Below are 24,480 nucleotides of genomic sequence, written 5' to 3'. Positions count from 1 at the left end.
GGTGGTTCCCCGGCTCTCTAGGGAGGAGTCTGTGGTAATAGTCACCTGTGGGACGGGGGGCCCGAAGGGCTTGCCTGTCCGCAGGTTGCAGTCCCTGTACCACGATGTAAGGTCCGGGTGGAGAGAGAGATGGGGATCTTGATAATTTCGGCCTGAGAGCACCTCTCCTGGTTCAACGACGCTGTGAAGTGGAGCTGAATCCTCATCATCATGAGTCTTGCATGGGGGATGGCCAACAGTACCGCTGCGAAAAGGCCCAGTAGATGCTGGTACCATCAAGCCGAAGTAGCACTTCGGCTGAGAAAGCGGGAGGTGGCTCTCCCGATTGCCGCGATCTTGTCCTTCGAGGGGAAGACCCTCTCGGAGCGCATGTCCCAGATGAGGCCCAGGAAAGTCAAAGACTGCATGGGTTGCAGCTGTGACTTCTTGAGATTGAGCGAAAAGCCCAGGTCGTGTAGCGTGTTCATCAGTGCATGGGAGGAGTGGTGAACTGCTTCTTGAGATGTAGCCCTGACGAGCCAGTCATCTAGGTAGGTGTATATACGGAGGAGGGCTGCCACTGCATTCATAAGTTTGGTAAAGACCATGGGGCCGAGTTGAGGCCGAAAGGGAGGACCTTGTACTGATCATGGCAGCCCATTATCCTGAACCGGAGGAAATAACGATGGGGTTGCCAAATCAGGACAAGCAGATAGGCGTCCTTCAGATCCAAGGAGCATATCCAGTCTCCCCTGCATAATGTTTCTGCAATAAAAGCTGGCATCACCATCTTGAATCTCTGAAGAGGTAGAGAGGTTGAGGGTGGAAAGGTCCAGTACGTATCTCAGGCCAGCTTGGTTCTTTCTGAATGGTGAAGATCCTGGAGTAAAAGCCTGAGCCTCGCTGGGAGGCTGGGACTTCCTCCACGGCCTGGCTCAGGACGAGCGACCGAATCTACGCCAAAAGAGTTGCTGTCCCAACTTGCGGGAAGAGGAGGAGAGGAAGACGGTAAGGCAGGAATAAGTAGACGGTACCCAGAGGAGACTACTGACAGGATCCGGGGGTCCGCAAAGTTCTGTCACCAAAAGTGTGCGTGAAGAGCAAGCCTGCCCCCACTGGTGACACTTGGACCCCGTAGGGGTCTGTCATGACTTCTTACCCTCTGAGGCAGAGTGGGACTGGAAAAAGCCCTTGCCCCCCCCCCCTTTTTGTTGCTTGCGCCGACTTGGGGTCAGCGAGCGTTTTCCGGCTGCCCAGACCTCTGTTCCTGGAAGCCATGGAAGCCTCCAGATGAGCGACCCTTATCCGAGCGTTGCTGGGACTGGGAGTACGCTTTGGGCGTAGACTGTCAGAATGGATAAAGACTTAGCCGTCTGAGAGCTATTCTTTTTGTCCAGATCCTCGTCTGTGCTGGAGTGAAAGAGGTCACTGCCCTCGAAGGGCAGATCTAGAATATGTTCCTGGACATCTGGGTTGAACTTGGTTGCCCGGAGCCAGCCCATCCTCATTTCTGTGGCAATACAGATGGCACGTCCAGAGGTATCAATGTGTGCCAGAGTGGACTCCATGATATCCTGAGCCACGAGCTTGGCTTCGGCTAGCCCCGCCTTAAAACGTGATTGGCTGTGGGCAGGGAGTTCCGGGAGGAAGTCAGCAATTTCCCGGTATAATCTCTGGTTGACCGCTGCCAGCATGGTGTCTCCGTTGGCCTGTCGCAGATGGAAGGAAGAACTGGAATACAGCTCCTTACCGTATGCCTCCAAGGTTTTCTCCTCCTTGCCTAACAGCGCCGTAGATGACGAAGACGAATGAGGCTTGGAGTACAGTGATGCCGCAGCGATCACTGAGGAGTGTGGCCGAGGGTGGGAGGAGAGCAAGAGTGTATCCCCTTCCATCTGCCTGTACTTGCCGTCCAGGCGGCGGTTAACCGGATGGACAGAGTGGGTTTGAGCCAACCTTTCTTGGCGTGGGACACAACGGTGGTCTGTAGTGGAATTCCCATTCTGGCAAAAGGGCGCCTCGTGAGGACTTCAGTGAGGACACCCTCTGCCGGCTGTTCTACCTGGGGCTGGGGGAGGCCCAGGTATTCTGCCAGGCCCGAGAGAAGTTCGTGGAACGCCCTGGCTGATGGTGTGTCAGGATCATCCTCCTCCTCATCTGTATCCGCAGGATCTGGGGGATCCTGTGGAGGCAGAGGAGGAGGAGCAAAAGGAGGAGGAGGAGTCTGGTATTGAACCGCCTGCGTAGTAGGGCGAGGAGCCGGAGGAGGCGGCTGCGCCGGGGCCAGAGGCGTCGGCGGAGGTGTCTGTGGTGCCGCTAGCATAGCAGGAAGGACTTCCCTGACTGCGTCCTTGATGATAGCCCCCATATCTGGAGACTGTGGGGCAGAGGAACCTCTCGAAGATTCGGTCCTCGCGGGCCAAGGAGGAGGAGGATAGCTAGAGGCAGCTGAGGCCGCTGGCGACCCTGTACATACGGACGAAGGGAAAACAGCCTTGCGCATAAGAAGGGTAGGCTGTAGGCCACGTACTTGGTTGATGCCAGTCCCACCTTTATACTCGTTCTTCGCCGAAGTCCTACAGAGGCGTTGAACAGGTGTCCTTTTCTGGTCCGTCAGCCATTTTGTTGAGCTGCCTACCACGTAGCTGCGACATGTTGCTTGGCTCGCTGGGGCCAGCCTCTGCCAGATCTCTTATGTGTGAGGCACGCGGCTTACCCCGCTCCACAGGCTAGTGCCCGGTAGGTGTACCAACCTCTGAGTTCAGACGCAGGACATACTGCCGGTAACAGGGCGTAGCCCCTCGGCCATGACGCGGTACCAAGGTGGAGACCCTCGGGCGCAAGCTAGGTAAGCGGCCCCTCAACCTTGGCACCGGGAGGATCCAAGGACCCCTCAGCCCGAAGGCTGGTAGCTGTGACAGCCTCAGTGCGTGTGTTGGCATAAGGACCTGACTTGTCCCTCCCGCGCAGGAGAGTCCCTGGGAAGGAGTCTCCCTTGCAGGGTGCGGATGAAAATATAGGCCCTACCTCAGGCCTGGATCGATGCTTCATGAAGTTCTTGAGATCCTCAGGCGACCGCTGAAAGAGCTCCCTCCACCTGGCCTAGTCTGTTCTTCAGCGCTTTCGAGGATAGCGAACTGCACGCCGAACAGGCTTGCCAAATGTGCTCTGGGCCAAGGCAACATAGGCAGAGGGCTTGGGGGTCTGAAGTTGGGAAGAGCCCATTGCAGGATGGGAACCTGCTGAAACCTGTCGAAGTCGACATGCGCCGGGGAGGAGGTGGCGTCTGAGGACCCAGTACCTAATTGATAAAAGACAAAAGAAGAAATAGGAAGAATCCTCGCGTGGAATTACATGGCTGAAGCCAAACCCGTGAGCGCTGGTGAATTCCGCCCGTTCCCGTCGATGCGGAAAAGTGGGACTGAGGTATGGCGCCAGAGGGCGGAGTCAGGGCAACGCATGCTCCCAAGGCCGTGCCTCTAAATTTAGAGGGGAAGCAGATTTTTCTGGTGAAAAAGGTTCCGTCTCCTGTCCCTCGTGAGGGACGCCCATGCAGTATGGAGGAAGGGGGACAGGACGTAAGAGTAAAGTTTGAACCCTCGAAAGGGAATTCAAGGATTATGTCCTGCACATCGATCGAAAACCTGGTGGCATGCATCCAGGGTGGGTCTTCTCATTCCTATGCCACGGCTTAGACTCCTGCTGGCAGTATCGATATGGGAGACGGAGGACTCCAGGAGGTGCTGCGCAACGGTGCATGCCTCTGCCAAGCCTGCCTTAAAAGTAGCATATCGAGCAGCAAGCTTGGTAAGAAATGCCCTATTTCTATACACAACTCCCGATTCACCGCAGCGAGGATGGCGTAGGAGTTCGTCTGCCGGGATTGAAGAACCGCAATGAGGCAGTTCATTTCCCAAAGGACTTGAGAAGCGTATCCTCCTTGGATAAACAATTGGGAGCTGCACCCGCCGCAGACTAACCAGAGTTCTTTGAGTACATGTACGTGGCAGCCAACAAGGAGGAGTGAGTCTGTAGGTGAGATGGCAGCAGGGCCTGCTTTATCTGCAGGAGACTAAAGCACCTATCAAGCTTTTTGTTCAGCTGAGCATTGGCCCTCGACTTCTCCCAGACCGTCTTTGCGAGAGCAAGGAAGTCCCTTTGGAAAGGGATGCCTGAGCGGCATGCTGCTCAAAGGGCCAGGACCTCCACCAGGACTCCTGGCGCTGGGCCTTCTGTCCGTGTCGGCAAGCCTAGGGACCTGCGATGGGTACCCAAAAAGGCTGGTTGGTATACACAGAACCTTGTGGTGACCAGTAGGCTGAAGACTGTGGGGTCGAGCTGGGCCCCGTAGAAGGAGAGCTGGATCTGCCATGAGCTCCGCACCCTGAAGGGGAGGTGGCCGCCGAAGGCTTGATGTTTGTCTAAAATGGCTGCCGAAAATGCAGGCTCTGCCGTGTGGTCTGCCATTTTGTGTGTTGGAGCCGTGCCTGGAGTAAAGCATGACAGCCAGGTGTCCGTGTGGGATCCGACATCGCAATGGCCTGATTATGACTCAATCCTGAAGAGTTAGTGCCGACCTCGGCGAGGGCTCCTGTAGGCAGTAAGTAGGCCCTCAGTCGGTAGACTGGTAGTCGAATTGTCCTGCACAGAACCGACCTCGGAGGAAGCTGCGGGAGGTCCTTTGCCCTCAGCTGTGACACTGGTACTCGTGGTGTGGGACTGCGCCTCAGGCTTGTGCCTGGCACAAGAGCCCAAAGGCCCTTCGCACCCTGGTGCAGTAACAGAGCTAGAACACCCCTCAATGGCTGACCCGGCAGAGCCACTGACCCCCTCGGCACAGGGGCCGGTAGCCTTGATGGCCTCTGGCTTACCATCGGTCCTAGGTTCTGCGTGACACCTCCCAGTCGGTGGCGCCAAGGAGGATTGCCTTTGAGAACAAGTGACTTACCTTCTTGTGGCAGGATGCCTACGAAACAAAGTCCAAGATCTCCCTCCAGCGTGACAGCCTATTCTTCAGTGATTGTGGTGCGAGGGAACTGCACTTCTACACACGCATACCAGCAGTGATCGGGACCCAGGCACTCTAGACAGAATGCATGGGGGTCCAATTGTGGGTCCAATGGTGGGAAAGGAACGGTTGCACAATGCGCACTTTGTGAAGCCTCCTGTGACCAACATGCGCCGGGGGGGGGGACGAAGCATCGAAGGGAGGTGAAATTATTGGAAAAGAAAAAAATGGGGAAACTCATGCGGCACTGAAAAATAATGCCAGAGCAAGCTGCCAAGTTCGATCCAGTCTGTGCAGAAAAAGTGACTGGGGTGAGGTGGCCGAGGGCGGGGCTTCTGGGTAGTCCCATGCGCTATAGTTAATTTAAGGGCAAGCTCGTTTCGCTGCCAAAAGGTTCTCGTACGTCCCCATGATGGGGACTTCAACAAGGATGGTGGGAAGGGGATGGGACATCTGAGTATAACCATCTAGCACAGTTTACAGTTAAATGTCAGACATAAGGCAAAACAACAGACTTGAGCAAAATGATGCAAACAGAGATGGCACACAGGAACGCAAACATACAGTTGTATACAGAAAATATATAACACAAAGGAGACACTGCTAGACAACAATAAGCGGATGGCCCAGAGACACTATTAGAATGGCGCATTGATGAGGTAAAAACCTACAGCCCGGAAACAACACAAGACGAGAAAGAACATCTGTGGCAGATGTGATAAGAATACACAGTTTTGTTCTTGTTCCCCTACCAACTGCCTTAAGAAATGAAAATGGCGCTGTATACAGCAAACCCAACAGCAATTGATGATAGCAGCTTTAGAGTGTGGGGGTCCTGAAGAAAGTGGCAGTTGAAATTAATGGTCTGATGAAACCAGTTGACCGTTTGTGACTAGCCTTGGTCTAGTTATAGGATATCCAGCAACCACTTGGCTGTTGGCTTTTAGTCTAGGCCTCTTGGGCTTTTTAAGGGCAGATAAGTGGGAGTACTCCGTAGTCGAAGTGCATGAAAAGAGGTAGTGGAGCTTTGTTCCCTGCTGGCCTGCCCCACTCCCCACAAACCCCATTGCAATGCCCCCTTCCACACACAATACAAACCCCCAAAAAATGTGTGGCTGATGTTGAAGGGAACATTCAGTGCAGTGCACTGAACTGCAAGTTCCAACTGCTTCCTACACTTATTTTAAAATGAAAGTATTCCAGTATGGTTTCTTTGTAAAATAAAAGTATAGGAACGGTACAACTTAATAAAAACAAGTAGAGGAACATTGCTCCCAGCCGCTCCCGCCCACTTTGACCACTGGGAGTACTACATTCCAGGATTTAACTCCCCCCCCCATTGCACAACCCCATCATGATGCTGGGGTTTTACCAATTTCTTTTTTTTTTTTTTTTTTTAAATTTGGCTTTTATTGGTTTTTAACAAGAAATATGAACATACAGGTGGGAATACATCATGCATTGGGCGAACCTTCGTTAGAGATTCCACTTCCACCTTAACAACATTTATCAACATTAACGTTCCTCATTCTTGAAGAAAGCAAAAGGACGAAAGAATAAAGAAGATAAAGAAAAGAAGAAAAACCTCCCCGACCCCCACCCCTCCCTCCCCCCCTCCCTCCCTATCCCTATCGCTCATGTCCACTTCCTTCGGGGCATTAGTGTTTCGGGTCGTAATGAGCTGCGTGACGCGCGTCTTGGATCCTTTTACGAGCATTGTTCTCCTGTGTGGTCTGTGACACGCAAGGGTTGCCATCAATGGGTCATTCTGTTTTCAATGGTTGGTGGGTTGGGTCAGGAGCAGTTTCCCTGTCGGGTCGAATCTTCCATGGTCGAGCGTGTGATGTATTTTGTGGTGAAGTCGAGCCAGACTTCTTCCTGTCGCGCCGCTTTGTCATGTAGTATGGCTGTTATTTTTTCCATATTGTAGATATTTGTAGCGATCTGTATCCAGTCCCTCTTATTGGGCAGGCGAGGGGCTTTCCATTTTATCACAAGGGCAGCTCTTGCCGCAAGTAGGAGGGGAGATATTAGACCTTTCACTCTTGTCATTTCGTCTTCATCTTCCTCAAGGCCAAACAGGATCAGGAGGGGAGACGGTTCCCTATTTATGCCATCCAGCTGCTTGATCCATCCCAGGACCTCCTGCCAGTAGATGCAGACTTTGGGGCAATCCCACCACATGTGCCAGTAATCGGCATTCATCCCACAATGTCGCCAGCATCTGGGGCTGGAGGTCTGGAACATTTTGGACAGTCTTTGTGGGTCGTATTGCCATCTATGTAGTAATTTTATGGCGTGCAATTTGTACTGGGCCGCGATTGATATTTTGGCTGGTGTTTCACATATTTATTTCCAGGCTTGCTGGTCGAACTCTCTGGCAAAGTCTCGTTCCCATCTTGCTTTGAGACGATGATTAGGTGCGTTGTCTTTGGTGATTAAGGCTCTGTACATTCTTGCTATTAGGCCTTTGGAGTTAGTAGTCGTGTCTAGGATCATTTCAAAGGGCGTTAGTTCTCTCTGCGTGGTATCCTTCCATTCCTTTCTGGATATGACGCCCTTCAGACGTAGATACAGGAAAACTGGTATCGGGTGGATTTGGAGGGCCTCCTCTAGTTCCGTTATCGAAATGAATTTCCCCTTTCTCCACAGCTGACCGACCCTTTCGAGGCCGGCATCGAACCAGGATTGATATCTGGCATGTTCCGGGATCTCCTCCCTAATTCCGGGGGACCAAAGATGGCTCAGTGGCGAGGGCCATGTGGTAACTCCTAACATTGCTCTTCCCTTCCTCCATATGTTCCACAACGTGCCTAGTATTGGATGGTTGCGCAGTTTCTTCGATAGCTTCGATCTGGGGACACATAACCACTCTGCCAGCGTGACATTGTATAGAACGTTGTTGTCTAGTTGGACCCATTGGAGGTCTTTCCTTTCTCGCAGATGTGGGATTAAGATCCTGAGCTGTGTGGCCTGATAATAGCGCTCTATGTCCGGTAGGCCAACCCCTCCTTGCTCTTTTGGCAGTATTAAGACATCGTAGGGGATTCTGGGTTTCTTTCCGTTCCACAGAAAGTGTAGGATGGCCTTTCTGGCTTGCTTGAAGAATTGATCCGGGACTGTGATAGGCAGTACCTGAAAGGGGTAGAGAAACCGTGGGAGGGACACCATTTTGATCGCATTCAAGCGTCCCATCCATGATATTGTTAGCGGTTTCCATTTCTTGAGATCGGTCTTGAGAGCCTCGAGGAGGTGGGGAAAGTTGGCTTCGTAGAGGCCGTCGAGGTGTCGCGTTAGGTTAATTCCCAGATATCTCAATGTCGGGCCTCCGACAATCAGTCCGAGATGCTCCAGGGCGCTCTGGTGTTCCGGCGATGGTTCATGGAGTGGAAAAAGTGTAGATTTGGATTTGTTGATTTTAAATCCCGACAGGACGCCGTACTCCTCTATTAACTGGATCGCTCTCGGAACAGAGGACGTTGGGTTTGACAAGTGGAGCAGAATGTCGTCCGCGTACAAGGCTAACTTATATTCTTTACCGTTCACCTGGATTCCTTCTACTGCAGGATCAGCTCGTAGCATCACAGCAAGAGGTTCTAAGGACAGTGCGAAGAGTATCGCCGACAGGGGGCAACCTTGTCTTGTACCCCTGCTAAGGGGGAACCATCGGGAGAATTGGGCGTTCGCGGAGACCGATGCTTTTGGAGACTTGTAAATTGCTTTGATCCCTCGTCGAAGTGTGGGGCCTAGGCCTATCTTCTGCAATGTGGCCTCGAGGAATTGCCAGTCGACTCTATCGAATGCCTTTTCTGCATCAATCGAGAGTAGCGCTGGGTTGCTCTGTGAAGTTTGGGCCTCGTGGATTAGGTGAAGGGTTTTCCGGGTGGAGTCTGCTCCCTGTCTGCCTAAAATGAAGCCTACTTGATCGTTGTGGATTATTGCAGGCATGTGTGACTCCAGTCTTGCAGCCAGGGTTCTTGTGTAGATTTTGGCGTCGATGTTTAATAGGGATATTGGGCGGTAGGAGGCGCACAACTTTGGGTCCCTACCCTCCTTGGGGATGACTTTTATCAGCGCCTCGGAGAAGGAGTCGGGTGCCACACCGGAAGATAGGATGTTGTTGAATAGGGTAACCATGAATGGGAGGAGGGCATCCTTAAAGGTTTTATAGAATCCTGCCGTGTATCCATCGTTTCCGGGGGCTTTCCCCGCTGGGAGTCTTTTGATAGCTTCTTCGATTTCGTCTGCTGTTATGGGGGCTTCTAATGTGAGTGCAATATCCGTTGGAAGGGTGGGCAAGGGTGCCTGCTCCAGGTATTCATTTATAGCTTCCGTGCGCAAGGGGGCGCGTGCTGAATATAGTTTTTCGTAAAAGTCGGCGAAAGCTTCAGGGATGCTGGGAGAAAGTGGTTCGTCAGAGTTCTCCTCTGCTTGAATCGTGGGCACCCACCTCTCTTGGCGTTGGCCTCGTAGTCTTGCGGCAAGCAGGGCGCCTGCTTTATCCCCATGTTCGTAGTGCTTCTGCTTCAGATGCTGTAGCTTGCGCGCTATGCTTCCCGCCTCTAGTTGTCTTAGTTCCTCCCTCTTCGCGCTGGCTTCTTTAATCTTTCGCGGTCTATCCTGATCGGCCGTTTGTGCCGTGTGGTCCAGTTGTGTGATTTCGTTCCGGATCTTGTTTTCTATTAGTTGTCTCTCTCTTTTTTTAGCTGCTCCTTCTCGGATAAGTAGTCCTCTCCAGGTCGCCTTGCCTGCCTCCCAAACTGTGTTCATAGAGGTTTCCCCTGTGTTATTGATCGCAAAGTATTGGGTAATGTCCTGCTCTAATTGTTCTCGAAAGATGGGGTCCTTGAAGAGGGTTTCATTGCAGCACCATTTGGAACTTCTTCGCGGAAGGGCCATTTGGTCGAGGGTGACTGTGACCATATCATGGTCCGACCAGGAGACAGGGTTTATGACAGCTTCGGTCATTGCCTCGATGAGGTCAGCGGTTAGGTATACATAGTCTATTCTGGAGAAGGTTGCATGTGGCGCTGAGAAGAAGGTAAAGCCAGTTCGGTTGGGGTTGGCATGTTTCCATGCGTCGGTGAGGTTGTAGGCGGTCATCATGTCCGCGGCTAATGGGCGTCTGGGACCAGTGAGCGAGGGCGTCGAGGAGCAGCCCGATTGTCTATCCTGTTCCGGGTCCATCCACGTGTTCAGATCGCCTCCGATAATTACTTGGCCTTCTGCTTCGCACATGATTTTAGGTATTATCTTCTGCAGGAATCTGTCTTGGCCTGTATTGGGGGCGTATATTGCCACGAGGGTTACAACCGTGCCCTGTATGCTGCCCACCAGGGCTAGTGCTCTACCGCTGACGTCCGTCCACGACTTTAAGAGTTCAAATTGGATCTTTCTGTTGATTAATACGCCAACTCCTGCCTTCTTCAGCGGGCCGGAGCCCCAATATTCCGCTCCCAGCTTGGCATAGAGAACCCTCCTCTCCTCTCCCCTGCTATATCGAGTTTCCTGCAAGAAAAGGATGTCTAGTTCAGCCCTCCGGAACTCTCTCGTCACCAGTGACCTTTTGGTGGGGGAATTAAGACCCTTAACATTCAGCGTGCCGATTTTAAGTTTACCCTGCGTGTCATTTGATTTATCATGTCTGTATGCCATCAGTGCGTCTGTGGAGTTTCTTCGCATCGTCGTGAAGCCCATTGTAAGAAATTGCTGTATTGGAAGTGGGATTATATGTGCTTCTGTCTGTCATTCCCCCTTTCCCTCCCCTTCCCCTTCCCCGTAGGGTATTGGTCTTCATACCCATCACCCTCTGTTCCATCGCGTCGATCTTTAATCCTACGATGAGGGTTTGTAACTGTCCGTGACGGCGTCCGAGTTGGACTGGTTGTGAACAACCGGTCTACTGTCGGACCACCAGTGAGGGTCGTAACCGTACGACCCCGTTAACTTATAGTATCGAGGTAACCTTTTTGAGCCCCCACCCCCCCCTCTCGTGTAATTACGTAACAAACAACTGTGTGTCAAACAACAGATATTCCAACTTCGAGTTAACATTTTCTATGATACATGCGGTTTCAGGAATCAGCCATCCCCGGAATCTTCTTCTTACTGGACTGGCAGTTCATTCCCCGTATGGTAGAACCGTGAGCTAGGGGGTGCGATGATCCGTTATGTAAATAGGTTCCCTGCCAGGGTCTTGAAAGCCTGATTCGTCAGGATTTAGAGCTTGAACCAGTATGTCATTGGTTGTGTTCAGGTGTGTCGTTGGGCCGCCTATACTTTCTGGAGCCCTTTACTCGTTTTCTTCTCGGGCCCTGAAGTTCCCAGCGTGACCTGTCTTGGGTTGGTGTTCCCTGAGTCCCCCCTTCCGGGGCCTGACCGAGGAGGTCGGCCGTGCATTCTCGAATTTCTTCTTCGGAACGTAGTAGGAATTTTCTGGTTCCGTGTTCAAACGCGAGGGAGAAGGGGTATCCCCACCTGTATCTCGTGCCTTGCTCTTTTAGCCATCTCGTGAGGGGACCGCATAAGCGGCGCAGTGCCAGCGTCAGTGATGAAAGGTCCTGGAAAATTGTAATCTGGGCCCCCCCGAGTGTAAGAGCGCCTCCAGACCTGGCCTTAGCGAGTATCTTCGTTCTGTCCTGGTATCTGTGGAATCTGGCAAGGACTGATCTCGGGCCTCCTGGGGGGCCGTCGGCTCTGTGGATTCTCTCGGTTTTGAGTTCATCAATGTCTTCATCCGCCGTCAGGATTTTGACGATGTCATGTATGGTTTGCTTGAGGTCTTCCTCCGTCTCCCCTTCCCTCTCCGGGATCCCGAAAAACCGTAGGTTGTTTCTTCTTTCTCTGTTTTCTAAATCGTCTATCTTTAGGCGAATCTCGTCCTCCTTCCTTTCTATGTTTCGTATTCTGAGCTCCATTTGGGTTTCTAGAGTGTCAATAGAGGCTTGGTTATTCTCGACCCCTTCGAGTCTCTTCTCGATATTATCTATCCTTTGGGTCATCTTATCCATTTTGCCGCCTAGGTTGGCGCCCATGTTTCGGATTTCGGTTAAGAGGGCGGCGATATCCCCCTTGGTAGCAGCTGCACCCGTTTCGATGGCTTCTACCGACATCGTTGGACCTGGGTCGGGAGCCTGGGCTGGCGGTGTGTAGGCGTATTTGGCAAGCTTGCTTGGTATGTTCATGGAGGGCTATCCCACGAGGAGGCACACGCCCCTGGATCGGGGGCCTTACCCTCGGAACCAATGTGATGAGAGGCACTTGGTGGGTGTCGGAGAGTACCCGGGTGGAGGTCGTCGTGGCGTGGGTTCGTTTGGAGGGAGTGGGAGGAGGCACACGCCCTATTTCCAGGGGCTCTACCCTCCGCACTGATCTATGTCCCTCGACTGGTTCAGCGTCTTTTCGGGGGGTGTTGGGCGTCGGTGTCGTCCCGTAGCAGGGCACTGTCGGAGGTGTGTGGGTCCTATTCTCAGGGCGAGGATCTGAGGTGCAGATGTTGGAGGGGGGCAAGCGCCACCGTGTAATGTTCCAGTTGTCGGGCCTCTTGTGCTTATTCCGTTCAGCTCGTCGCTTGGGGCCTTTCCAGAAGAGGGCACACGCCCCAGGAGTGGGGGCCCAACCTTCCGCGTCCCCTTTCACGTGTTGGCGAGCACGCTGCGTGGGGGGCGACCGTGGATGGTTCGTTATGCTCCACCACGGGCAGTAGGGGCCGCGATGTTTCCCTCGACCCCCGCTGGTGCGCGGGTCCTCTGCAGCTGGGCGGCTTCGTGGGAGCCCGCGTTGCGGCCGGTGCGTGAGCTGGTGGGGCCGCGGCACCTTCACCAATTTAGGGCCGTCCCCGGTCGGTCCCCGTGTTCCAGTCAGCTGGGAGGGCCACGGTTCGTGGCAGGACTCCCCTGGCCCCGGGGGGTTCAGGACTCCTGCTTGTGCGGGGGGGGGGGTTCCTGGCCGTGCGGCTGTTCTGGCCTAATCAGGCTGGTACTGTCCACGGCCCCTACGCTTGGGCGGGCACTCACCTCTGCGGGGCCGATCCCTGGTGGTGTGGGATCGGCCGTTCGAGGAGTCCGCTTCTTGGAGGCCCGGGGGGTGCCGATTTTAACCCGTTCCGGGGCGGGCGGCGGTCCGCTGCTCCCCTCTGCGGAGCCCCGGTGCCGCGCTGGTTTCCTTCGGTGAGGGCCGGGGGCGGAGTCCAGCGCCCTGGGCCGCGGCCTTCTCCTGCGTCTCTGCCGGCAGGGGGAGGTTGATTCCTCCGGAGTTTTTCTCGTGGACTAGGCGGCCGATTTTGGCCGGGTTTTCGCTCAAGGGGTGGGGGGGCGCTTCCAAAGGCTCCGGGTGTCGTTGTTGGGCACGGGGGGGGCCAAAGTGGGGGCTCAATTCACTTGTGGGGGCCCGTGGGTTAGGAGCTCACACGGAGGCTGGCTTCATCCGTGCGCCCCCTGGTGGCCAGTGATCCAATTTCTTTTTTAATTGATGCGTTTTCGAAATGGGTTTCATTTCAATTTGTAATAGTTCACTTGTAGCGGTTAGATTGAGGAGATTGAGTTAACTCCTCTTTCTATCCCCTGTACAAGATAGGTGGCACTACAGCGCTTTATAGGGTAAGGCCACATACAATGGATGTTTAGTTGTTCCGTCAAGGTGACAGTGAGCATGAGGCCAATATTTAGAATGTTGAAGGTAGGATTGGAATGATCAGGCGCTGTCTTTGAGAGGATAATTTAGGATCATATTAAGCTCTTCTTTTAAAATTGGAATCTGTTTAGCAACCATTCAATGTTTTACGTTAGGGACGTTGCTTTATCCATGCACCTGGGGGGGGTACGTTGAACTTTACGTAGTGAGTTGGATGTGTCTCAACATAGAGAACTTAGCAGGAGAAATTACTTAACAGTAATGTTTTTCTATGGATTCTTCTCCAGCAGATTCCTCATCAGATAGATATCCATTCCAGCATCAGCTGCTCGGAAAAGATTTTGACTCAAAGTGGTGCCGGTCAACTCCAGACGTGGCATCGGCTGTCTTACATATACATCACTACACGCTCATACCTCAGTTCCCCACCTTTCCCCCCTCCCCCCACACCCCAAGCTCAGCCGCTGCAGAGGAAGAATCCAGAGATTCAGCTTTAAACAGCTGAAAGTCACATTTAAATACGGTAGGAAAAACACTTTTTTTTGGGAGGAACTGAACAGGAAAGAAGCTGTGGAAGACAGCATAAGCCAGAAGATCTTTAATATAAGCCTAGGAACCAAATGTTCATCGCCTTATGTCCCAAGAGTAGTCTAGCCACCACAGAACTGCCGACACTTCATAGCGGGCCACACGGGAGGGTGATGACGAATCTGCGAGAGCAGAATCCATAGAAGAACATTACCATTCATTCATTTCTCCTTCAATGGATTGCGTTCTCTGGCAGATTCCTCATTGATAGACTCCCAAAGCAGTATAGAGTACAGAGGATGAAAGTCTTTAAACCAGGATGTTCTGTAAGACTGCCCTGCCAAAACGGGTATTGGCATCACGTGCCATGTCCAGGTAGTAGAGCCTGGCAAAGTGTGCAAAGACTACCACGTCGCCACCCGGCAGATGTCTCTTACCGGGAACCCCTTTGCAGCGCAGAAGATGCAACCATGCCCCTGGTGGAATGAGTTCTCATGCCAGGAGGCAGTTCCTTCCCCACCTTTTGGTAAAACTCTGCGATGAAGAGCGTTATCCATCTGGAGATGGTCGGGCTGGATACAGCCAACCCCTTTCTGGAGAGAGAAAAGGCCACAAAAAGCAGGCCCATTTTTCTAAATCCTCGTTACATACAAACTAAGGGCCCTTTTAGGGGCTAACCAGTGTAGCCTCTCCATCTTCGGAAGGATGCAGAAGAGGGTAGAAGACTGCCAAGTCTATGCTTAGATATATGTGAAATTCAAAGATTAAATCGGGAAGGAATCCCGGTCACACCTTTAGTGACACTTTCTCTTTGTAAAAGCAGAGCAAAGGTGGCTTACAGGACTGTAGCTCACTAATCCGTCTGGCAGACATGATTGCCCCAACAAAGGCAGTTTTCAGTGTGAGCAACCTAATCGAGCATAAGTGCATGGGTTCAAATGGAACAGCCATCAAAAAAGTAAGAACCATGTTAAGATTCCAGTCCAAAACAAGAAACAGAGTGGGCGAAAACCTATTTACAAGGCCTTTCAGGAATTGCTTCATAACTGGGATTGTGAAGAAATATTCCTGATCCGGGGCACTTTTCAAACCAGGCAAAGAAGCCTTTGACTGTTGCAACCTGAAGGCCAGATGAGGCCAGTTATGAAAGGAACACCATCACTGAAGTGGTTGGGCAAGAGATAGAATCGACCTCGCGTTCCGCACCATGCCTCAAATCATCTCCATCTCCACATGTACAAATACCTTGAGATGGTCAAAGGTTGATGGACTGAGGGCTTGGGTGAAGTACCTGACCTTCCGACTGGGATAAGTGGTTCGGAAGTTGAGGCAACCATAGAGGTGGGCAGATAGTCAACTCCAGGAGTTCCGAGTACCATGCTCTCCTTGCCCAATCCAGGGCGATCAAGATCATTGTCGCTTGAAATCTCCTCAACCTATTGAGAACCCACAGGATGATGGTAATCGGGGGTTAGACATAGTGGAGGTCCATAGGAAAGCATCCCCCAGTGTACCTTTCGCTGGGAATACCCTCAAGCAAAACTGTCTGCACTTCCTGTTGGATCTCGTGGTAAACAGATCCACAGTAAGAGTACCCCACTGAGCGAAGATCTCTGAGAACTTCTTGGCACACCTCCCATTCATGAGACACTGTGCGCTCTGCCTGCTCAGCGCATCCACCAGCCCGTTCTTGACTCCTGCCAGACGCACTACCTACACAACGATCTGATTCTCCAACAACCAAAACCATAGCTATATCACCTCCATGAAAAAATGCAGCAACCGCACACCACCTTGATTGTCCAGGTGGTGCATGGCAACGGTATTGTCTGGATTTCCCTTTTAGAGAAGGCGCAAAGGCTATCAATGCTAACCAGATTGCCCGCAGCTCCAGCCTGTTGATATGCCACAGGCTCTCTATTGGAGACCAAAGGCCGCTCAACCGTGGATCGTCGCAGTGAGCACCCCAATCTTTCAGAGACACATCAGTCACCACCAGGCTTGGGGCCACAGAGGCCAGAAACGTCCCCCCCCCACCATCATCATGTCGATAGCCCCACCAAGCTAGATCGCTAGTCACTGACCTTGACACCTTGAGAATATCCTTCATGGTGCTGAAATACTGCGACCGTTGACCTCTTAACAGCCACTGCAAGGATCGCACCTCTGGTACCAGAAAAAACGCAGGAAGAAATGAGGCCTAAGAGGCGGAAGAAGGCGTCCGCTACGGTGGGGGGTTGCAGGGGTGGGAAGCTTGGGGGGAGGTGTGCTTCCCCGCCACAGATTTCAGGACCACTCCAATAAACTTGAGCATCTGGGTTGGTATAGTGTGTGAAGCCCAACCTGTGCATTACCGAGCAAGTGTCGTCGAGATGAGTCGATACCTTCCCACAAATCAGTCATCCAGGTATGAAAGTATGTGGATGCTGGATCTCCTGAGATGCGCCACCACCACTACCATCAGCTTGGTGAAGACCCTGGGTGTGGAGGTTCATTCGAAGGGGAGCACATTGAATTGCTAGTGGGTGTCCCCCTATAAAGAATCCGAGGAACTGCCAGTTCCTCTGGTGGAGGGACACATGAAAGTACATGTCCTGCAGATCCAACACCACCAACCGGTCCTGGAGCTGAAGAGCGTGGAGAGCGTGGAGAATTCCTTACAAGTTCCCCAAATTTAATTTGTCCTTTCTCAGAAACTTGTTTAGGGTTCTGAGATGCAAAAAGGGATGAAGTCCTCCTCCTTTCTTGGGTATCAGGAAGTACCAGGAATACTAGCCAGATCCTCTCCGCTCGATAGGTACCTCCTCCACCGCACCCTTCAATAACAGGGCTCACGGTATCTCCAGGAGCACCTGTTGCAGTGTTTGGGGGGGAGGAAGATCTGTCTTTTAAACAAAAATTATAATTAAAGCAGTCAGTACCCCCATTTGACGAGCTGCAATGCCTAGGCATCTCAGGTCATCTACTTCCACGGGGGAAAATGCTCACCAATCCTTCCTCCACCCAGGGGAAACGTGGTGGTAGAACTGAAAGTGGCTTTGTGGACCATAGCCCTGCCACTGCTGCCACCGTCTGCTGACCTCTAGAGGCTCCCCCTGCCCCTTCCGGTGCAGGAGAAACGCCTTTACCATTGCCTGGGTTGAGGGAGCTGTGCCTTTTTCCCCCGAAAGCCATGTATCGTCTGGAACCCCGTCCTCTTGAAGAGAAACTGAAGAAAGGTTTGGGCTGCTGTTACACCGCCAGCCCAGAGAGTTGGCAGCCGGTTTAGAGTCTTTACATTTCTCTCTAGACTCATCGGCCCTAGGGTCGAACAGGTTTAGGTCATCAGAAGCAATGTCTAGAAATCAAAGACTGACGGCATCATCTCGGAAATAGATGATCAAAACTCTGGGACAAAAGAACGGTCGTGTATTGGCACCAATGTCGACGGTGCTGTACCGGACAGGGCCAATAGCATCGGCTTTGATGGCATGGTAGAATTAATGGTCAGCGTCGAGCCCGAAGACGTTGAACCAGACGCGGTCTGCGTGGAGTCAAACACAGGGCACAACTGACGCTACCTGGGCCTTCTGCGTCAAGGTGGAAGCCGTACCAGCAGCAGACATTTTGGACATTTCGAGCATTTGCTCTTTGAAGGCCTACCCAGTCAGCCCTCAATGTGCTCGGTTGATACTTCAATAATAAAGTTCATACTATGAACCTTCCCATCCCCTTCACACTATATACTGATTATCAGCTGTTAAGTATATAAGTACTCAAGTTTACAAGAATTTCAAAAGATACAAGGGAACACAAGAACACTCAGAGTTGGTATAATACATCAAATTTGTAACGCAATGCTTCAATATGTAAATTCATGTAGAGGCCAAAGACCAATCCAGTCTTGCTCGATGTGTTTCGGGGACAACCCCTTCTTCTAGAGCAATATTTATTGTGGATTGAAGCCAAACAAACTGTATTATAACACACAGTCAATAGCAACTGTTAACATTTTCCATGCTACTAAATACAGGGATTTGCAGTGTACCCAAAAATACCTGGGTTAACCTATATAAGTTTATCAACCATTGTGCCTTTGTGAATTAACATCCAGTGTCAACTTGGAGATATTGAGGTGTGCACCAACAGGTGAATTCTCGGTTGAGACTTCTCCCAATCCTCTGAGGAGGTTGACCCGTGCCTGCGTCAGTTAGCAAGCTTTTTTTGTTAGATGACGACTAACAGTGGCTTCACAAGTGGGACCTCTTTGCTTTCTTTCGGCTCCTGGCTCCCTTTTCAGGTTCTGGCCGATGTGTGTAGCACACCGACAATCTGGTGGCTGATAGAGTCTGAAACTTAGACAAAGGCAGCCCGAGTGCAAGCTTTGTCACCCACTAGCTCAGCAACTTCGGGTTCATTTTCTGAAAGGAACACCAAACCGTTGTGACGTGGTCGGCACCGAGGCACCACACAATGACACCCAGGTCGAAAATGTACATTTTCGAATTGCTGGCCTTACCTCTTTTGAAACCAGACTCCGTAGAAGTGGTCATCATGACGAAGCACATCAAATTCAATTGACAAAAATGTAATGGAATTGTTTTGATGAGTTGTTCCAACGAGCAGCGTCCTAAGCACGTGGAAAAAAAGGAACTGAGGTACGTCACGGCCAGAGTCGACTAGCACTATGATGAAGCAAGATGGATCGATGAGCGAGTCGATATGCACTACGCCCCGTGTCAAAACGTTTTCTGAGAAGTCGATACTGGAATCGAGATCGATTTGATAAAGAATCTGCGGTAGAAAGCAATCCATTGAATGTTTGTATGCATGTCACAAGCATGGCATCTCTCAAAGGATATTAAATAGAAGCCAGATAAGTTTAGGTTAGCTACTGAGAGGGAGGCGTACTACTTAACGGCTCTGGTCAATGCTATGGTGAAGCTGGCAGACCAGGTAGGATGTTGGCTAGACTGATAGGAGGGACGGCTGCATGAGGGGATTACAGTAGTCTGGGGGCTAGCAAGGGCATTCTACAATCAGAGTATCCTAAAATCTTAGATAAATGCGCTATTATGCGTCGCGATATAAAAAGAACAGGAGTGAGAAAAAGGATTTTCTGGGAGATCTTATATCGCAGCTGTCTGGCGAGGCAGCTGGGAAACTGGATTTGCCTCCATCTTTGGAGGAAATTGCCCACTGGCAAGGCCCCAAGACTGAATGGATTAGCTCCTGAATTCTATACATCTGAACTATATCCTATTTGATGACGATCAGGGAGGAGTCATTGGCTGCCAGAACACTGTGTTCCTCTTTGCAGAAGCAGCAATTGCAAGACTATTGATTCTTGAGAAACCAGCTTAGCAATGTGGCTCATATTGACCTCACTCATTGAGGCCTTTGTCACACATTTACAGCCTGTGCTGCTATTCATCATCCATCCAGATCAGTTTAGTTTTAGATCAGGAAGGTCAATAGCTTTAAATCTGAGTGCCTTTTTATTTGATGTTGCAAATTGGGCCAGAGGTGTCTGCAGTTACAGCTACGTTAGATGTCGAAAAGGCATTTGATTGGTCTCCTTGAATGATCTGTTTGAAGTTATGGAGCAATATAGGTTTGATAGATATTTTATTTAATGTGCTAAATTATATGCTCAACCTGTGGCTAGAATTAGGATAAATAGCGGCTTTGCAGAGGCATTTCCTCCTGGAAGAGACAGGGTTGCTCCTTATACCAAATTTCAGTGATCAGAGAGGTTCCTAGTGATTGCATCGTCAGCCAAACCATCGACAACCATACCATTAACAAAAAAAAAACATCTAAAAAAAAAAACACACTGAATGCAGTTTTAAAACATACAAAAATGATGGGGGTTCCCCCCCGAACCCCTCCTTTTTAAACCATACATTTTTTTTTTACTAAACTAAACCCTTTACCATTGAAAAAAATTGATTCAATGGTTTTTATTTCTATGCATGTTTTTCAATGGTATGGTCTGTCGATGCTTGGTATCTGGTCACTGCATTGAATACAATCAGAGATGCAATCATATTTAGAGCACTTCCTAGTTTTGAGATTAACTGGAACAAGTCTGATTTGTTCCCTCTTACAGATCAAACTGGACCCCCGCTAGATTGTATGAGATTCCAGTGGCCACCCAAGTCCTTTAAATATCTAGGGATCATGGTGTCTCAAAGAGCCCTCCAGTTAATATGGAAAATTCGGGTGGATATATGTTCTCATTGAAAGGGAAATGTCATCATTGGCCGCAGCTCCCTAGGTCAATGACGGCTAGGATAATCCTGTTAAAGATGGAGTCCTCCCAAAGCAATTGTATTTTTTTATCCATATTTGGCCAGATCAATAGTTCTTATCAGAATACAGCAGTTGTAGATGTTTATGCAGGCCTCTTGCCAGATACGTATGAACCAGGAGTACATTACGGCACGATATGCAAACAGGAGTTTACAAGTCCCAAACTTTGAATAATACTTTTTGAAGGCTGCGATTCACTTCATGTCTTATTGGATTCTCTCTACCCACTTTGAAAGTGAAGAAAATAGCAGTAGAAAACAAATATTTAAACCAGCATTGTTCGACATATAGTGCTTTTGACCCAGTGAAGATTTCACTTTTTAATTGGAAGAAAATGTAACAGATTGCAGATGCAGTCTCTTTATCATAAGGGTGGGCAAATTTGGGGCAACCCCAATATTCTGCCCATAACAGGTGAGGCATCCTGGGATGTTTGGCAACGAGCAAGGCTGAGAGTATTAGGGGTTAAACTTCCCAATGTTAAGTTTACCTTTCTTGCTAGTATACATGAACTGTTGGGAAGGGGGAGCTCTGTGATGCAACAAAATTTACCATTAAAGTTGGCTGTTCTGAGAATGTGACCCGATTTGCCGAAGGAGTTCCAAAGGCATCCTTTTTTAAAGGTATCCTATGGGTGTAAGCACTACGTATCCATGGTGTATAATTTTCTATTGCAAAATTCAGCACCCAAATGAGTTAGGTTATTTGATACATGGACTTTAGATTTAGGCCATAGTTTTTCTGAGTAATAGTGGAATAGGAGATTTCTACTTACTAAATGTGTTTCCTTAAATTCTAAATGTCGGCTCATTCAATTTTAGATCCCCTGTCAGCTGCTCAAACCCACTTATCTCCTTCCAGAGCCCCCCCTCACACCTGCTACCCTGTGGAGCTTCTCTGCCAACCCAACCTACTTGTTACACCCTTGGTTTATATCGAATGCATAGCACTGGATTGTTTCCCAGTGAGATTTTCACAATATAAAAACCCCATACATACACAGTCCTGCAAACCAAACTTCAGAAAGCAAAATATTTAAAGAAGCTAGTTGAGTAGAGGCGTTTGTGAATATGCTGTTGAGTAGAGGCGTTTCTGAATATGCCTAACTAATCATTCGTAAAGAACCCACATAAAATGTACATCTTGTCTTTAATAATTATTGTTCTACTGTAGTGGAACCAATTGCTACTAAACAGACTAAAGTGGTGTGGTTTGGTTTTTATTACCAAAACTCACCTTTAATAAGATGTTGCACTAATACATTATTCGGTCCCTTTTCACAGCTGTGCACTATGCAATTGGCTATCCTTGTTAAATGACCCATATAGCCATGCCGCCTTCCACCATCAGTCCTAGAAGGCAAATTAAAAGTTTTTTAAAAACATGCTGGTATTCACATTGTGTCATTAAATAAAACATGATCTATTTAGAATACTAGCAATTGTAGAAATCAGACCTGCCTATTCAAGGCCAGTTTCACCATCTTAAATTCTCCCCTAACAGGGAAAGAAAGACGAAACAAAAAAAGAAAAGAACTTTAGCAGATCTTACTATGAGCCAAGTGACAATATGACAATCGTGTTCTCCCAAAAGCTCACTAAATAACAGAATGCCAGATGATAATCAGATCAGTTGCACCCAGAGGTACATGTTTGCACATCGAAAAATGATTTGAGGAGGACCACAGAGATGCATTGGGCAGAACTAAAAAGTTACTCACCGTAGTGAAAGAAGTACTCCCTGTCCATAGTCCCCTTTCTTCTTTGAGTATTGATGTCCCGGTCCAGGGGAGGTAAACATTTTGCCTTGCAAAAATGCAATTTGCCTTTTGCATTTAGAGAATGTCGAGGCATGGGCGTAACCACGCCCTGCTAGCTCTGCCAGCCAGTACCTCATCTCAGTACCCTTTGTAGCACAGAACACGGAACAGTTTAGTCTGCTACATCTTTTAATTAGGGGGATGGAAGTTGAGTCGGGTGAAGGAAAGGGGCCTATGGACGGAGTATTTCAGTCGCTATGCTGAGTAACTTTGTATTACTCTTCCGTCGTGTCCCCTTTCCACCATACTGTATGCGTGATTCCAACACCATTTCTCAGGGAGGAGGACCAGTTTGTTATGAACTACCATCTGAATAATTTCCCTAAAGACCATACAGTTCTAATGACCTGCATTGCATATGGCAAACGGATCCATGTGAAAACTGTTGTCTTTCTGTGTAGAATGCTGGAGAAAAACTGTATGCCAATTATGTTAACAGGCCTTAAAGGGGTAGTCCAGCTAAACATTGTATTTAAAAAATAGATAGGCAACATTAAAAAAAAATACTAGCACTTTTTTTTTAAAACTTCCTATGTAAAATTTTGAGCTATTCAAGCTCAAAATTCGCAAAAGCAAGCACATGGGCGCATCCATTTTGTGAAATGGATGCCCGCCTGTGCTGGCTTTTGCTTTTGCGGCACTAATGAAGGAAAAGCCAGCCAGCTGTAATGAACAAAAGCTACCGCTGGGTGGCTTTTCCATCATTGGTGCTGTACGCGGAGGACGGGGACCGGAGACCAGAGCAGGAAAGCTGCAGCTGAATCTCAGTAAGTGCTATATATTTTTTAAAAAAAGAGCCCGGAAAACTTAGAAATAAAACCGCAGCTTTAAAAACGTATTTATGTTTGCGGTCGCTTTTGAAGCAACATGCAATTCAACAATGGCAACCCTGATCGACCTACCATACCCGGGAAAAATTCTGGTCAACAGAGTCTACAGGGTGGGTCCAAAGAGAAATGAGACAGGCACCAGGCCTAGGGATTTTCTGGTGGCAATGCATGAATATAAGTAGAAGGAGCGTGTACTAGCCTCAGCAAGAAAGTCTGACGAGATGAAATTCAATGGTTCACTGGTGCAACTATACCAAGAACACTCAAATCACACTGAACAAAAGGAGGCAGATGCGCCAGATATTTCAGGAGTTGGTCAAAAGGGATCGAAGATACAAATGGACATTCCCTTTTGGAATCCTCTTTGAAGTAGATAAAAGACACAAGAATCACAACGGTCGAAGAGGGAGCAGAGGTACTGGGCATTGAAGCGGACTCAGTATATGGGGAGAGTCTGAGCCCAGAGAAGGATCATCCGAAAAGGAAGGCGTGGGAGTGGACGACCCAAGAATCGAAGAGAAAGGCTGGGAAAAGGCGGGGACCGCTAGGTCCGAGGGACCCGGAGAGAGAAGCAACTCCTGTAATATCCCCATTGGAAAGGGGTCCACTGCAGAACCGGTAACCACAGTGACAAGGGTGATAAGTAAGATCTCCTGGGGAGGGGAAAGGTAAACTATTCAGAAACGGCAGGGGGGCAGAAGGCGGAAATCTTGGAAACCACAAAGATCATATGGCATTTATATCGCGCCTATACACAAGTGTTTCAAGGCGCGATGAGGCAAGGGAGGGGGAACAGAGGGAGGACAGACCGCAATCCTACTAGGCCAGATGACATTCAGATCGCGCAAGTGCATGGGAAGGGGGGGAAAAGTGCAAGGGGGAGGGGAAAGTTCAGTACAGGGGATAATAGACTAACAATAAGCAGGTACAGCCAGATGGTGGCAAGTGCAAAGGTAAGTGCAGACAAAAAGGTATGAAGTGCTGGTGGGAGGTTGCTAAGAAGGCAGTGCAGATTTGCGACTAGCAGTGGAGGAACCTGGGCCTGAGATCAGAGGGTGGTCAGGTAACCAGTGCAGTTTCAGCCAGGAATTCAGCAGGGGAGAGGAGGAGAAAAGCAAAAGCGAAAGGTTTTGAGGTGCTTCCGGAACCGGAGATGATTTTCCTCAAGTTTCAGTGAGGCAGGGAGGCTGTTCCAGAGGCAGGCCCCAGCCAAAGGGGGAGATCTACCACCAACTTGATGCTTGGAGAACCGACTGACCCTGGGGGAGTTGGAGGCGGATGAGCGAAGAGCTCGAGAAGGAAGATATTTATGAAGAGGAAGAGAGAGTTGAAGGTATTGAGGGCCCCAGGCCACAGAAGGCCTTGTGGACAATGCAGAGGGTTTTAAACTT

The 24,480-nt window shown here is 49.9% G+C and overlaps 1 protein-coding gene across 10 annotated transcripts in view; it reads right to left on the bottom strand.

The window, feature by feature from the left end:
• Positions 1–24,480, bottom strand: part of PPP6R3 (protein phosphatase 6 regulatory subunit 3) — a 2,530,957-nt gene that overhangs the window by 1,032,879 nt on the left and 1,473,598 nt on the right. For all 10 annotated transcript variants that reach the window (XM_069624114.1, XM_069624109.1, XM_069624112.1 and 7 more), the window contains one exon: positions 21,677–21,792. In XM_069624114.1, the coding sequence (XP_069480215.1) occupies positions 21,677–21,792 (116 nt within the window). The remainder of the gene's footprint in view (positions 1–21,676; positions 21,793–24,480) is intronic.

Source organism: Ambystoma mexicanum, chromosome 11, assembly GCF_040938575.1.
Source record: "Ambystoma mexicanum isolate Mex_15411 chromosome 11, UKY_AmexF1_1, whole genome shotgun sequence".
Lineage (NCBI taxonomy): Eukaryota > Metazoa > Chordata > Amphibia > Caudata > Ambystomatidae > Ambystoma > Ambystoma mexicanum.
Note: the sequence above shows the minus strand (reverse complement) of the source record. Positions and strands in the feature narration are given on the sequence as shown.